At 34.4% G+C, this 15,062-nt stretch overlaps 1 protein-coding gene across 3 annotated transcripts in view; it reads left to right on the top strand.

Annotated features, from left to right (window-relative positions):
* PRMT9 (protein arginine methyltransferase 9) overlaps window positions 1-15,062 on the top strand; it is a 46,815-nt gene that overhangs the window by 19,020 nt on the left and 12,733 nt on the right. For all 3 annotated transcript variants that reach the window (XM_051967634.1, XM_051967636.1, XM_051967635.1), the window contains 4 exons: window positions 1,537-1,729; window positions 2,673-2,856; window positions 6,473-7,187; window positions 13,667-13,820. In XM_051967634.1, coding sequence (XP_051823594.1) covers window positions 1,537-1,729; window positions 2,673-2,856; window positions 6,473-7,187; window positions 13,667-13,820 — 1,246 coding nt within the window. The remainder of the gene's footprint in view (window positions 1-1,536; window positions 1,730-2,672; window positions 2,857-6,472; window positions 7,188-13,666; window positions 13,821-15,062) is intronic.

The raw sequence follows: 15,062 nt of genomic DNA, 5'->3' as shown, positions 1-15,062 counted from the left end.
AAACAATGACTGCCTGTGTTACCTTGGACCAGTCATTTAATTTTTCTGTGCCTCAACTTTTTCATCTGTGAACGGGAGAGGATATAGACTACAGAATCCCTAAAATCCTTTCAGTTTTAAATCTATGAAATTTATCTGTAGGAGAAGCCATTTTGTTAGTCTATTATTTATAATCAAAGTATATCTGTATGAGGAACAAATCAGGCAAGCTACATTGTATTAAGGAAATTTTACAGTGCTTTTCAGTGATACCAGACTACATGTTGCCGTAAAATCCCATTTTAAAAAACCAGTATTCCTTTACTGATGCTTTATGCTAGAGAATATGGACTATCCTTATTTTGGAAGAATCCGAGTTAAAATTAATTCAAAGAGCCATGGAAAGACTCATGTATATTCACCAGTGACTGGGTATCAAGAGATTGCATAAAATAAATTAATTAAATTTCACAAATTTATAATTTTAATACATAAACTTCATTTGCTTCTGTATTTTTGTACTCGTATTTGGGAATTTCAAAAAGAGTTCTTTTGATATGCTTTGCCTACAGATTTTTAATATATTAATTTTTAATTTATACTTGAGAACAGAATTTCTCAAAAATAGAGTTCTTTTTTGGACATCTCTGCCTGGAGATCTGATTCTTATAAAAGCCAAGTTAAGGATAAAAGCTGTTAAAAATTCAAGAGTACTGGGAAAATGGAGCTGAGGGCTGCTGAATTTTGAGACAACTAGAGACTTTCCATTGTTACTAACTTGATTTTTCCAACTTTACTCGTTGGAGTATCCTTTAATTAAAAGGGTTGTTAGATCTGACACTTTAGTCAGTGTTTGTCTGAGAGAGTAATGAAATGACTCCAGCCAAGTTGATGGCCTTTTGTGTTGAGGAGGTTTGACTTTCTGAAACTCCAAATTGACATACTATTACAGCTTCTTCACGTGGCTATGCTAAATGTCAAGAGATCTATTTTAAATTTTAATTGATTTCTTAATAAGGTATTATCAAGGAGCACTGAAAATGGTGCTCAATGGTTGTTGTTTTTTAATATTTTATTTTTCTAGTTATGTGTAAAGATAGTTTTCAACATTCTTTTTTGTCAGATTCTGAGTTCCACATTTTTTTCTTTCTCCTTCTTTTACCTTTCCCCCTTCCTAAGGCAGCAAGCAATCTGATATAGGTTATACATGGACAATCATTTTAAACTTATTTCCATATTAGTCATATTGTGAAAGAAAAATCAGAACAAAAGGGAAAAAAACCATGAGGAAAAAAAAATAAAAAAAGGGGATGAAAACAACTGTGTTTCAATCTAGATTCAATCTCCATAGTTCTCTCCCTGAATGCAGATGGCATTTTCTACCCCAAGTCTATTAAAATAGTCTTGGATCAACATATTGCTGAGAAGAGCTAAGTCTATCATAGTTATCACATAATCTTGCTTAACAGTTGTTTTTTTTTAAATGACTTAGTGTGGGATGTGCCTATTGGATTATAAAAATATAAATGTTGCTTTTTTTCCCCTCTTCCTCAACAGGGTAGGTATTCAGGATATTGCTGGTGTTCATTTGCCAGCATCTGTGAAATTTCAGAGTCCAGCATATTCTTCTGTAGATTTTGAAGAAACAATTGAACCTTATACAACTGAAAAAATGAGTCGAGTTCCTGGGGGCTATTTACCTCTAACAGAGTCCTTTGAAACTATGACAGTCAATTTCAATAATCTTCAGGTAAACAACTCCTTGGATTGTTAAATTATTTATTGCTATTTTAAAATTTACTACATAATCACTGAAATTTTGTGTATTGTCATCTAAAGTTCTAGAGATTGCCAAACAATAAGAATATAGTATGCTGCTTTTAAAATTTGATCCATTTAAGATAATTTTTAGATTAAATTGCTCCAAATTTGATGCATATTCGATCCTAGTTTAAGGGTAGAGATGAGAAAGATATGCCCTGATTATTATATTTATTTTTTTCACTATTTCCTTTTATTACAGGCTCTATAACTAAAGATCAGCATATAAATTTTTTTACTCATTATTGATTTATATTCTACACATAAATCATGGCCATTATTTTAGTGATTTCTTCTGACTGTAAGCTGAAAGTAGCATATAGAACAATGGAAACCTAGGACTAAGAACCCAAGTCTCTTGATTGTTAATTCAATATTTTTTGAGTATGTATGTAACTATTATGCTGTGTTTTGATAAGGCGTCGTAGTGTAGTAGATGAAGATGCTGACCTTAATTAAGCAGAATCTCCTTTAAGATTCTGAGACATTAAAAAAAAAAAAAAAAAAAGATTCTGAGACATTTGTAGCTATATGACCTTTGGGCACATCTTAAACTCCATAGGTTCCCTATTAGGTCATGAATAGGTTGTGATGGGAGGAAATGGCCTGATACTGAGAGTTCTCCATGCTGACAGAAACTTAGATATTATTTATATTTGCATATACTGAATTAAAAGAAGGTTAAATCTCTTTTTAACTTGGAGAATGCTTCATGAACATGTCTTTGCTGAGAAATTGAATTTGGAGATGATGAAATATTCTAGTAATACTTGGGTAGATTGTTATGTACTATGTGTATATTTGTGTATACCCTTTTACTTGTGTATTAAATATTAAATCTAATAGCTTTTTAAATTCTTTTTCTTGATTAGGAACTAAAAAGTCTTGCAACCAGAAATCCTCATCAGCTAAGTATTCCTGTCATTCGGGAAGGAGTGTTAGATGCCATTATAGTCTGGTTTGTGCTTCAGCTTGATGATGAACACAGTTTATCAACCAGTCCTCATGAAGAGACATGTTGGGAACAAGCTGTCTACCCTGTGCAGAACCTCCCAGGTGGGTGCTTAATTTGTTTTATGACTGGTTGGCTTGAGTCCTGATTGTTTGTAATGATGGAAGCAAAGGGAGGGCTGGGAAGAAAAACTTAAGTCACAGTTTAGTGTATCTCACACAGGAGAGGGTCATTCATTTTACTTTTCAGGAATTTATAGAGTTTTATTTTCACCTGTACTTTCAAAGTAAAGCTGAACTGCGCTGGCTCTCAGTGAGTCACGACTTTTTGTTTTAGGGACTGTACATATTTTGGTGAGGGGCAGCATAGATTAGGAGATAAGAATTAGCTGCAAAGACTGGAAAACCTGGGTTCAAGTCCTGTTTGAAACCTGCTGGCTCTTAGTGTTTTCAGGCAGCTTTCAAAACAGTTTCAAAGTAGATGCTAGTTTTTATTAGTAGAGGGTATTTCCTAACTAAGAGTTCTGTATTCCAATAAAATCACATTTTTAGATTAAATTTGTGTCTATGCACTTGTGCATGTGCACATACACAGAATAGGATACACTTATTTCTTTTGGTGTTGATGGAACTTGTTTAAAGGAAAATAAGCAAATAGAAGTTTTTGAGAGAGAGATCTGGTTCAGATACTATCTTTGTCACTGAATGTGATCTGATCTTGGCCTAAGGGGTTAGATTGTTTGAACTCTGAGCTCCTTTCCAGCCCAAATTGTTTGTTTATCCTGTGATCCTGATCTTAGGATCCCAACCTGCTCTGTGATAATTATGGAATCACTGACTTAGTGCATTCCATTACATTGGGGCTTTTCCTGAGCTGCCTTGTTGGGTCACTTGGACTCTGGTTAAGAGGGATTGGGAAAGCTTCATTTTCATTGTCATTGGTGGGGGGAAATTCACTGATCTAGTAGATTGTTAGCAGCTGAATGGAAATTAAGGTCCTGTACATTCAATATATAAGTCCTCCCTAATTCACACTCTTCAAAATATTTTATTTTGTAGGACTCTTGAGTAGTACCTTTTGTCCTGAAATAATTAACTGATTGTTGACTCATCGGAATTGGGAGCTTAACTTTAAATATGAAATTGAAAACCTCTGAGTCTCAATGGACTAATAAAATTTTAAATTAAGGAACATCATGTACTTGGGTGAGAGAGAATGAAGACAGAGAGTAATGCTCAAAGACTGGAAGATCTTTAATTCACCTGATGCATATGAATTGTGCTCAGTCTCTCATTTTGATGCTTTGCTTTCTAGATGTGCTTCTTGTGTACCACTGGTGGTGGGGTTCTGCCTTTTTTGTTTTATTGGATTATTTAGTCTGTTCATATGTGACTTTGTGAGTTTTTAACTTTAATTTTCCTCCACTTGTTTCTTTAATATTGCTTGAAAAATGGTTTTAGTCCTTTCTTCTTTTAATGCAGTGTTTTATCCTTGCTGGTGGTTTTGCATAAATTACTTTGATGTGCTATTCCTTTCCCATAGTCTTTTCTTCTCTTCTCCAGTTTGTCCACCTGCCTCCTAGGTTTTTTCCTAACTTAGAATTATGAAGAGTAAAGTGGAAAATTTGGAGGGAAAATAAGGGAGATCTGAATATGATTATAAGCAGGAGAGATTGGAAATGGGAATGATTGAGGGAAGATGCTGGAAGAGGAGACACAATCAAGAACAAGGGGAAGAGGGCCATGGTGAGAAGATTGTCACCACCCTTTCCTCTCCACTTTTTGACATTGGAGAAGAATAAAGATAAAAGGTTAAAAAAAAGTAATGGTTAAGGATGTAGAGAAGTTTTAAGGTTTGGAGGAGGACACATGAGGGAAATTGGATATAGCTAAAGATCCTAATCTTAATTAAAAAATAAACCGATATATAGACTCCTTTTTCTATTTCTATTTTTCTGATCTTTTCAATCTGAAGGAAAAGACATTTTAAGAGCTAGAGTAAGAAGTCCTTTCATAGGTGCTTTTATTTTCTTCACCTAAAATCTTTTGTATATTCCAAACATATATATTTAGTATTTATTGTGATTGTATTATTAAGTCTAATCTAATAATAGGCTTATGTCATCCTGGACTTGTTTATGGAAAAATCTCTTTTGTCTTTTCTTTGTTTCATCTATTGCCCTGGGCAAAAAATTAATAGACAACCTTACTGGTGATGAACCTTTTTGTATCTTAGTTTAGATGATCTTGGGACAAGAGTTTGGGACCTAAGTGGGAGAGTAAAAAACTACTTTCATTTCATCTCCTATTTCTCAAAGTTTAAGGTCTCAGTAAAGGAGAAAAGTGGCATTCTAAATAATTAGTCTGTCTTAAACTATCTTCTGTTTCTCTACAAAAGGCAGAATTTAAAAAATCTGATACAGAAAAAGACTATGCATGCTCTTTGGGTATTTGTGGACCCCTGGTTAAGATCCTACACTCTACAGGGATCCTCAAGCTTTTTAAATAGGGGGCCAGTTCACTGTCCCTCAGACTTTTGGAAGGCCGGAGTATAGTAAAAACAAAAACTTTGTTTTGTGGGCCTTTAAATAAAGAAACTTCACAGCCCTGGGTGAGGGGGATAAATGTCCTCAGCTACCGCATCTGGCCCACAGGCCATAGTTTGAGGACTCATGCTCTAGGAGAAGAAATAAATCTCTGTTTGGTATTTAGATCTCTGGTTCTAACCTACCTTTCCAGGCTTGTCCAGTAGGGCAGTCCCACTTCTCTCCCTCTCATGTAAGAATTATTCTTTTAATGAGATTGATGTTTTCATGCAGATCTTTTATTTATTTATTTTTGTTTCTATTCAATTCACTTTGCTTTATTTAGTTCATAGTCTTTCATTATCCCTGAAATCATCAATTTCCTCATTTTTTCTACTAAAGAATCTTTAGTGGCTGCTGTGGGGCAAAATACAGAGTTTGTAGCTTGACTTTTAAGCCTTCCATAGTATAGTTTAGCTTCCACATATCTAATTCAAAATCACAAGCTTTCTGGCTTAGTCAGACTGTCCTTGCAGTTCTCCATTCCTGATATTCCATCTCTTTCCTCTGTATTTTCATAATTAGTTCCCCACATCCAGGAAGCCCTCCTTCCTCACCTCAGCTTCATTAAATTTTTGGCTTTGCAGTTCAGCTTTTATGTCCTACAGGAAATTTTTTGCTATCCTTTGAAGTTATTTTGTATATATACATATACATATGCTTTGTGGTTATTTAATATTTATTTTTATTTATCAGTCTACCTGTTGTGTACTTGCTGTAGAACATAAACTCTTTGAGACAGAGACCATTTTTTTCCTCCAATCATTAGTGCTTACTATATAGTGTTTTGTATTTATAGTGGACGAGTCATGTTTATTGAACTGAAGGTCCAACCGAGGCACCTTCAAGAAACTTTTCCAAGGACCTGATCTCTTCTTTTCCCATTATTTAATTATTTTATATCTTCATGTTTAATTATTAATATCTCAACTGTTAATGCTTTACAGATTATAAAACATATTTACCAAGTAAATTTTAAACTCCTTGAGGGCAAGACATGTTTTATTCTGCTTTCAAGTAATGTAATAATGCATATCTTCTAATTTTTATTTGAATTCTGCATTTTTATTTGAATTAATTATTGTACTTCTCTCTCTCTCTTCCTTCTCTCTCCTCAACTCCTAACCTTATTGAAGATTATTTTGTAAAGCCTGGAGACCTTGTGATGATGGAAGTTTCTTGCCTGGACTGTTACCTGAGAATCCAGAACATTCGTATTTTAAATGCTGATCGTGGAATGGATATAGAGAGAGGTTCCAACAAAAATGAGGAAGAGTCCCTTGTTTTAGGTAGTGAGGCTGAACTCTGTAGTGCCCTGGCAAGCCTTCAAACCAGTAAACCAGATGAAGTCAGGCAGACGTGCACACTGGAATCCACAGAAATCGCTTTGCTTAACAACGCTCCCTATCATGAAGGGTTTAAAGCTGCCATGAGGAAAGTGCTGACCTCTCTGACCCCAGACAAACAGTTGCAGATCATGGACGTTGAAGGCCTCGGGGGGGAGGTGAACTCTGGAAATGCCCAGGATGGCAATACCCTCCCTGACCCCTTGTACGTGCTGGATGTCTCTGAGGGCTTTTCCATTCTGCCCATCATTGCCGGCACGCTGGGGCCGGTGAAGCCTTACAGTTCTGTGGAGAAGGAGCAGCACCGGCTCACCCTGGACCTCATTTCTGAAGCCAACCACTTTCCTAGAGACACACTCGAGTTTTGGCTGAGACGCGTGGAAGATGATGGCGCCGTTCTGCAGAGACCCAAGTCGGACAAACTCTGGGGCATTATCATCTTGGATGTCATTGAGCCCTCCGGCCTTATTCAGCAGGAGATGATGGAAAAGGCAGCAATATCCAGGTAGTGTGCCACACGCGGGAGGTTTGTCTGTACATCTGACCTTAATAGGCAACTGCACGTTTGTTGGGCATGAAAAGGAGTCAGTTTTGCGTGCACAGAAAATCACAGTCTTGTTCATGTTCTTCTCCTTGACAGAGTTCTCATGTTTGCTTTTCCTGCTAGGGTAATTAATGTCTCATGCAAACAAGAATCCCATCAGAGATGGAGAAGTCCATAGAAAACAATGGCATTTGGACAGCCTCTAAGTGATTAGAGTTGGAATATAGATTCAAAGTTCAGAGTGTGTAGAGATGACTTAATTTCTTCTATGCTTTGGCTTGTGCAAAAAGCACTTAAGACTATATTTATTTATATTTATATATTGCTAGGCTCCGATACAAGGGCTTAAGGCCTGTTTTGTTTTTGCTGTGACCTTTCTTAGGGAGGGTAGAGTGTCACTTAAAGAAAATTTGGCTTTTATTTATGGCATGGAAAATAGAAAATTGAGTAAATATTCTATTTAGTTGGGATGGAAAGAACAAAAATACTTAATTTGGGGGAATTCTTTTGAACAAGGTATAGTAGGAAAAAATGTTTAAAAAATGTAAGGATTTCATAGTCAATTGTAGTTCTTTTTCAGGAAATATAGAAGTACAGGTTGGAAAAGTGACTGTTAGTAAAAGACAGATGAATTGAAGGAAGAAAGAAATTGTGAAAGTGCCAGGAAACCCCCCCCCCCCAAACATTCCATACCTTTCAGTGCAGTTGCTCTACCAAGCCATATACTTACTCCAGTGATGTTGTTGCTCAGAGATATTCTGGAACTCTCCCTCTTGTAATTGCCTTCAGAAAACTGCAATACAGTCTTATAGTGATTGTTGTTGGTGAAAATTTCCAGGCTTTGGGGGTGGGCTTGATTTTTAGAAATAGCTAAAAGTCATTCAGAGCCAAAACCAAGTAAAGATATATCATCAAACTGGGTAGTTTGCATCATTTATCTCATAGTGGGTTGAAAGAGTTTCTAGCTATCCTTGAATGTAGTGAGACTGATTTTTTTTTGGTGGCCCCATAAATTTAGCATTGAAAGTAGCTCCCCCAAATTTTTATACTCAATACTATTATTATTATAAGTGTAGCCTCTAAGTTAGCTACTTTGCCAGTGTAACACTTATTGGAATGTATAAATTCTGGTATGTTTATAATCAGTATCTTCAGTTTTTACTTATGTCTTGCATTAAGCAAAAAAAGATATAATAAGAAATCTTGGAAAGGAATATTTACAAGTTAGATATTTTGGAGGTGAGGGTGGAGTTAGAAGGAGGATTATGAAGTAGGCAAGTTGTTCTTTGTGGGTGATTGTCTAGTTTGTATGGTTAGCTATTGTAGATAGAATACAAAATTGATGACTTTCTCTGCTAATTGCGGACATGTTTATTGTTTTTTTAACCTTGTAAATTTTTCAGAGCAAGCCTATTTGCTTCTGGGCCTGAGAGGATGTAGGAAACTACTATAGAGGAAGTAAATTTATTATTGTTTGTGAAGTTAATGTGTTCCTTAATTAAGTAGTATTTTTCAAGTGTTATATAATTTTGAGTTTTCTCTGAAATTTCATGGTCTGGGGTTTGTAGTTTTCCTTTTCATTTGCATATTTTAACTTCCAATTACCTGTCTCATTTCCCATAACTGTTCCTCGAAGGTAGTTATCCAAAAACTTCTCACAGTTTTGTGCACTTTAGATGCTCACTAAATATTTGTCAAATTGAATGAGTGTTCCCAGATTATTCTTTGAAAGTTGAAGTTTAATGTAAAGAAATTAACTAGTAATAGTCATGAAACAAGATATTTCACTAACTCAATAGATTTAGGATTCCATTGATGCGGGTATTTTCCAAATCAGTACTTCCATGGTTTTCATTCTGTATGATTTCTTGTTTTTCTGTAAGACTTACATAAAAGATGTGTGCAAAATGGTGGAGGCCTTCCTCTAAATCTTCTCACTTTCTCTAGGTACAAATGCAGTACTTGGCTGATGATCTCTAATCTCTTGCTGTTTTTGCCCAACTGGCCTCTTCCTCTTCTGATTAGACCTTTCTTAGAAAGTACTTTTATGCCATATTTTACATGCATATTTACATCATTATTGGTGATACAATTCAGTATGTGCTCCTTTACTATCCTTCACTACCCACACTTTTGATCCTACAGCATGTGATATTGCTTGATTTGTTGCTGTGTAGCATTGTTGGAAGAATAACTTAAAAAGGGAGCAGCTTGGAATTGTTGAGAATGCTGTGCAATTTTGCAAGTTCAACTCAGTCTGCTCCCTTTTTCCTGTTTGGTTATGGGCTTAGCTAATTGTACAAGATATACTAATAGGTTTTGCCTAAATGGATTGCAGTCTAATTGCATGTCATAGTATGAATAATATTCTTTTTATTTTCTTTTGTGGATTATTATCAAAAGAGATCAATCTCTTTTGATAGCTTCTGCATCTCACTGAAAAGGTTCTGTAGTACTCTGTCTTGCAGCAATTCACATGGCAAACAGAATCCCTCTTCCTTTTGGACTTTGCACAGGGTATTCTCCATTACTGTGACAAACTCCTTTTGGTTTGCCTTGCTTGATAACGAAGAGTAGGGCATAGCTGAATAAAGTTATTTCTCTAGGTATATCTAGTAGGGATCTAAAGATACACCTGGGAGACACTTGGTGAATAACATTTTAGATTTGACTTAGTAAAAATACTTTTTTCATAACCAACAATAAATACAGTGTGGTCTTTCCTTCATTACACTTTTCAGACCATTGTGTGACAGTGAAGCTATGGTCTGTTACAGAAAATTGTTTCTGAAAAGACTTTTATTTATTTACCTCTCATATTTTCACCCAGAATGCCCTTGATATGTCTATAGATCATTCTCATAAAGATTTTATAGAAATTAGAATTTGGCATATGGAAGAAATCAGATAAATGGAAATGAATGTATAAAGGATAGGTAGTTCAGAACCAACTATCCTCAGAGATAGATTTCATACCCATTGCTCATTGCATTCTTTCCTGAGGGGCCTGATTACTTGCTAAGCTTGTCCTCTCATGCTGCCTTACTTCCTTATGGATTTTTGTGTTGAATATTATGAAAACTTTTCCCCACTTAAGATTCTCTGTTATTATACTTAAATCTTCTGAAAATAGGAAAGGGGGAAAAATGGCATATATTTAGAATAGATATAATACAAACCCAATCTCCCTTTACTTAAAAAAAAGTTTCTCCTTTTTAGAACTGCCATTTATGGCTAGGTTTTGGAATTAGGACATATTTTACCATTAGAGGCACAGATGGCGCTGAGGCAATATTTGGCTTTGCAAAGGATTCCTTTGAGGAGTCTGGCAACAGCAGTGGTATGAGCAACAACAAAACACTCTTTAACACCAGCAAACCTAAATAGACATGAATTTTGGTTGTTTTTTTTAAATCATACCATCTGAACATAGCTAAAGAACATTACTTTGCTTAATAGAACACTGAGAAAATGAATGACTTCTGGGATATTTTCATTTTAAATAATGTGGAATACACACTTTAAGGATTTTCCATCTACTAGCCGAGTAGGATTGTGGCCAGACATATTTATGAGTTTTTCATGCATTTTTTTGTCTCCATGCTTAGAATTTTTTGACAACCAATTTAGCCAATTGTTTGTGGATTAGCTGATTTACCATTTTTTTCTTAAGAGCAGATTTTTAAGTGGGTCACTCACCTTTATGCTTTCTTTAATTTAGTATATGTTTCCTTTAAATTCATGAAATGGCACCCTCTTGTGTCAATCATGAGCTATATCTGGATGTGGATAAAACAACCAGAAGATTTAAGGATAGTTTATTTCAATGCTGTTTGTACTCTTAAGACAAATTTTATTGATTTTCCCCCCAATAAAATAAATCACTACATTTTAACATAATTTTGTTTGTTCCAATAAATTTGGTGAAGTTTTAGCATATTGTATTAATACATATTCTATTTCAAGAAATCAGACAGGAACCACTAGTTCTTCCAAATAAATTGACTTGGCCATGCTGATGATTTTTGAGAGTATTCAAAATTACATCTTGTGTGTTATCTACCTAGAGATTCAGAACTTTTGTCAACTCAGTTCAGAAAATACTCCAATGGAAGGTTTTTTTTTTTGCTTGTGTTTATTTAATGTTAGGTAAGAAGGTGAGATTCTCAGTTTTGTAAGGAGCCAGCAGAATTCATCATTGAAAGTTAAAATCTCTATTTGCATGAAAATGCTTATTTGGGGAAATGTAATATTTTGATTGAATAAAATTTTTCTATTTAATTGAGAATTAAAGTTTTTAGAGAGTGAAAATGCTCAAAGCAAAATTCTTGGCATGTGTGTAAGTTTTCTTAGAGTGTGTTTTATTTGATGTCCCAATTCTGCATTTTTAGAATCTGGGAATTTTGTGAACAGTACATGTACATCTTTAATCTAGCAGTGTCAGTACATTTTGAAAGCAACCTCATAAAATAAAATGTTAAGTTGCCTGTGAGGACAATTTTTCCCATAGTCTCAGAAAGATAAAAAGCTTCAAAGTCCTCTGAAATGAGACATGTAGATGAAAAACAATCAAATTATTATAATAAAATTCCTTAGTAGAGTTGAAGTAGCACCTTGTTGGCAATAATTAATATATATATAGTTATAGGTATTTCAAATATACCCAAATACTTTCTTTTATCTGATGATTGGTGGGCAAATTTTGATATCTTTTGATCAGACCTTTCTCAGGGTAGTTATTTAAGGGGATCATTTCCTGGGTAAACATACCTGTTGACTGAAATATGTCATTTTTGTATGTAAAAAAACTTGAGAATATTAATGGAAATGAGAACTTAATCCAGCATTTCTTTATACATGTAAATATGCAGGGGAAAGATTTTAATTTTATTTTTTTTAACGTTTTTGGAAATTTGAAATTTTTTGGACACATTATCCCCTTTTATTAACCTTACTCTCCACCCTTTCACTATTTGCCAAAAAAAGGAAAACTACCAAACCTTTCCTTTGTGGCAAATAATCCTAGTCAAACATAACAAATCCCCAATTGGCCTTGTCTAAAAATATATTTCTTATTTTGCACCATTCATATATCTCTTTGTCATGAGGTAAGTAGCATGTTTCATCATTGACTATCTTCTAAAAATGTGGTTGATTATTGCATTGATTACAGTTTTTAAGTCAACCAGTTGTAGTTTACAATGTGTAGTCATCATATAAATCTTTCCATAGTTCTCTGTATCCCTCACGTTTCATTTTCTTAATTTGTTCTTTCATCAGGGTTCTGTTTTCTTGAGTAGGCTTCCTTGATTTAGCTAAAGAAAAAAGACTTTTGTACATGTTGTATTTTTATCAAATGCCCATCTTCATTCCAAGAACTGCTACTAACCTTGCCAGTGTATATATAAAGCTGGATCAGTTCATAATGATGTGAAACTGTACTATATTTACAATTAAGTACGTGATTTCATCAGTCTGGTTTTCTCTTACCAGTAGCTTTTTATGAATTGTTGTGGCATGAATAAAAATCCATCACCTAGTGGTTGAAATTCCATTGATGAGTCTCATTAAAACCTTGCTAAACTTTTCTGCAGTTGACAGAGACACACAGACTTTGGTTGAGCCTATATTTGAAACCTTTTTAGCTTGGTGAAAGACCTGCCAACTGGCATAGCTTTAGGAAACTCATGCTATTTGTATTATACAAATAGTGAAATGAGTATTTTAGGATAGTCTACTATCCAATAGCAATGAGGTGATAGTCCTATTTATGAATGTTCTTTATAAACACTTTTTTATAAAGTGTTCTTGAACTCACTGATCATAAATTTTGGTCACTGGCAACTTTTATTTCAAAAGAAATATACATGTAAGAGACTAAAATAATACTAATTTGAAAAGATTGAAGGAAGTTCCCATGCAAATTAGTTAATTCTGAATTGAAGAGATGGATATATATTATTTTCATTATTATTTCTTCTAGCCTAATAAGTTTCTATTTTCTCAGTTTCTAATTTCAACTTAACATTTTTCACCTATTTCAATCACATAACCTTCTTTCATCTTTGTGGGTGGGCCTAGGAAACTTGGGTAGCCCTCATCTCCCAATATAAATTCATTGTCCCCAAAATTTATGCATATTGTCCTAGATCTGGTTGGGATATGCTGGTCATTTGCCTAGAGTTTATTGAGCTAAGATCTCAATATTTTTCTTAGTGGTACTAAATTTAGTTCTATGGACATGGAGTTGATGGTTCTCTAGAATATAGGTAAATTACAATTACCTTCATATCTGTTTTAGATGTATATGATAATGAACTGTACTAATTTTTTTCAGCTTTGAACAGCAAACAGCTCTTAAGTTCACATGTTTATTCTTTGGTATTTAGAAATATATGTTAATAGTTCAATTTTTCTTTAAAAATTTCTATCTTTTATAGGTGCTTATTACAATCTGGAGGCAAAATTTTTCCTCAATATGTACTTATGTTGGGGATGCTTGTGGAATCACAGACATTGGTTGAAGAGAATGCTGTTCAAGGGACAGAGCCAACTCTTGGACTGAATATAGCACCTTTCATTAACCAGTTCCAGGTAGAGTTCTTTTTTTTTTTTTTCCCTATAAATTTTAAAATCTGGGTTTCTCATAAATCAGAGCTCTAGAGAAAAAGAGATTGCTAGTTTCTACTTAATCCACATAAATATTCCTTGGAAATCATTTAGTCACTCTACTAATCATGTTTTAGGGAAACTGTATTTCCTATAGAAAAAGGAATTTTTTTTTTTTTTTGGGTATTTGGAAAAAATTGAGAAGAAAGAGCAAGGGGAGGACAGTAGCAAAGTTAGTTTTCTGATCTTGCTTTCATTAGTGAGCTTGTACTTGGAGGTTCTGTGAAATCCCTGGCTTCAAGTTCATTAAATTAGTAATGCCTATATGTAAAGCATTTTAAAGTAATTTCTGAAGTTTTTAATCTTTTTTTTCCCAAAAGTTTCGGTCAGTCACCTTTAGAGTGTAGAACATAAGGGGTTCCAGAGACAGTATTATTTCAAGAAAAAGATCAACAAATTGCAGTTTGAGGATTCAAAGTCATTAACTTTTTTGTTTTTATATCATGATTTTGATATTTAAGTGGCTAGGGAATGGCAGAGTAATTTACTTAGTGGGTAAAAATACATAGAGATTTCCATTAAGTAATTTCAATTTGTGTTACTCCTTCTAGTTTCATTTAATGAGCCTATCCATTAGACCCAGGGATCTGAATTATAGTGGTCTAGAGCAAGTTACTATCAATGATAATATGGTCTGTAAAAAAATAGTAAAAATACTTTGGAAAACAAATACTGTGGACGTCATTGCTGTACTGGATGTGAAAAAAATGTTGACTCTGGAGTCACAGGACTTTCAGACCACTTCTCCCACCTTGCCCCAGACTTAGGTCTCTGCTTCTTCATAGTTTCACAATGAAGGGTATAGACTCAATTAACTGGGAGGTCCCTTACAACTTAGAAGCAATGATCCCTTCTTTTTAATTTTGTTTAACTTGACTTTTGGTTGCATCAATGTTAAGATTTTTCTGGTGGGAAACTTTAGCAGATATGCATCTATTCTACAAATTAGGAATTTTAGAGAGTATCCTTGAGGTACTAAAAGGTTAGGTGATGTGATTAGGCTCACACTGAGTCAAGAGGTATCAGAGGTGAGTCTCGAACCCAGTTCTTCCTAATTGAGGCTAGCTCTCTACCCAGTATGTCTCATTTATTTTTTAGAAATTAAAAAAAAGTGAAATGTGTGTGTGCATGCATATTTACAATGTGTGTGTGTATGTGTGCATGTAT

Source organism: Antechinus flavipes, chromosome 6 (genome assembly GCF_016432865.1).
Source record: "Antechinus flavipes isolate AdamAnt ecotype Samford, QLD, Australia chromosome 6, AdamAnt_v2, whole genome shotgun sequence".
NCBI classification, from domain to species: Eukaryota; Metazoa; Chordata; class Mammalia; order Dasyuromorphia; family Dasyuridae; genus Antechinus; species Antechinus flavipes.
This window is presented reverse-complemented; position numbering and strand designations above follow the sequence as displayed.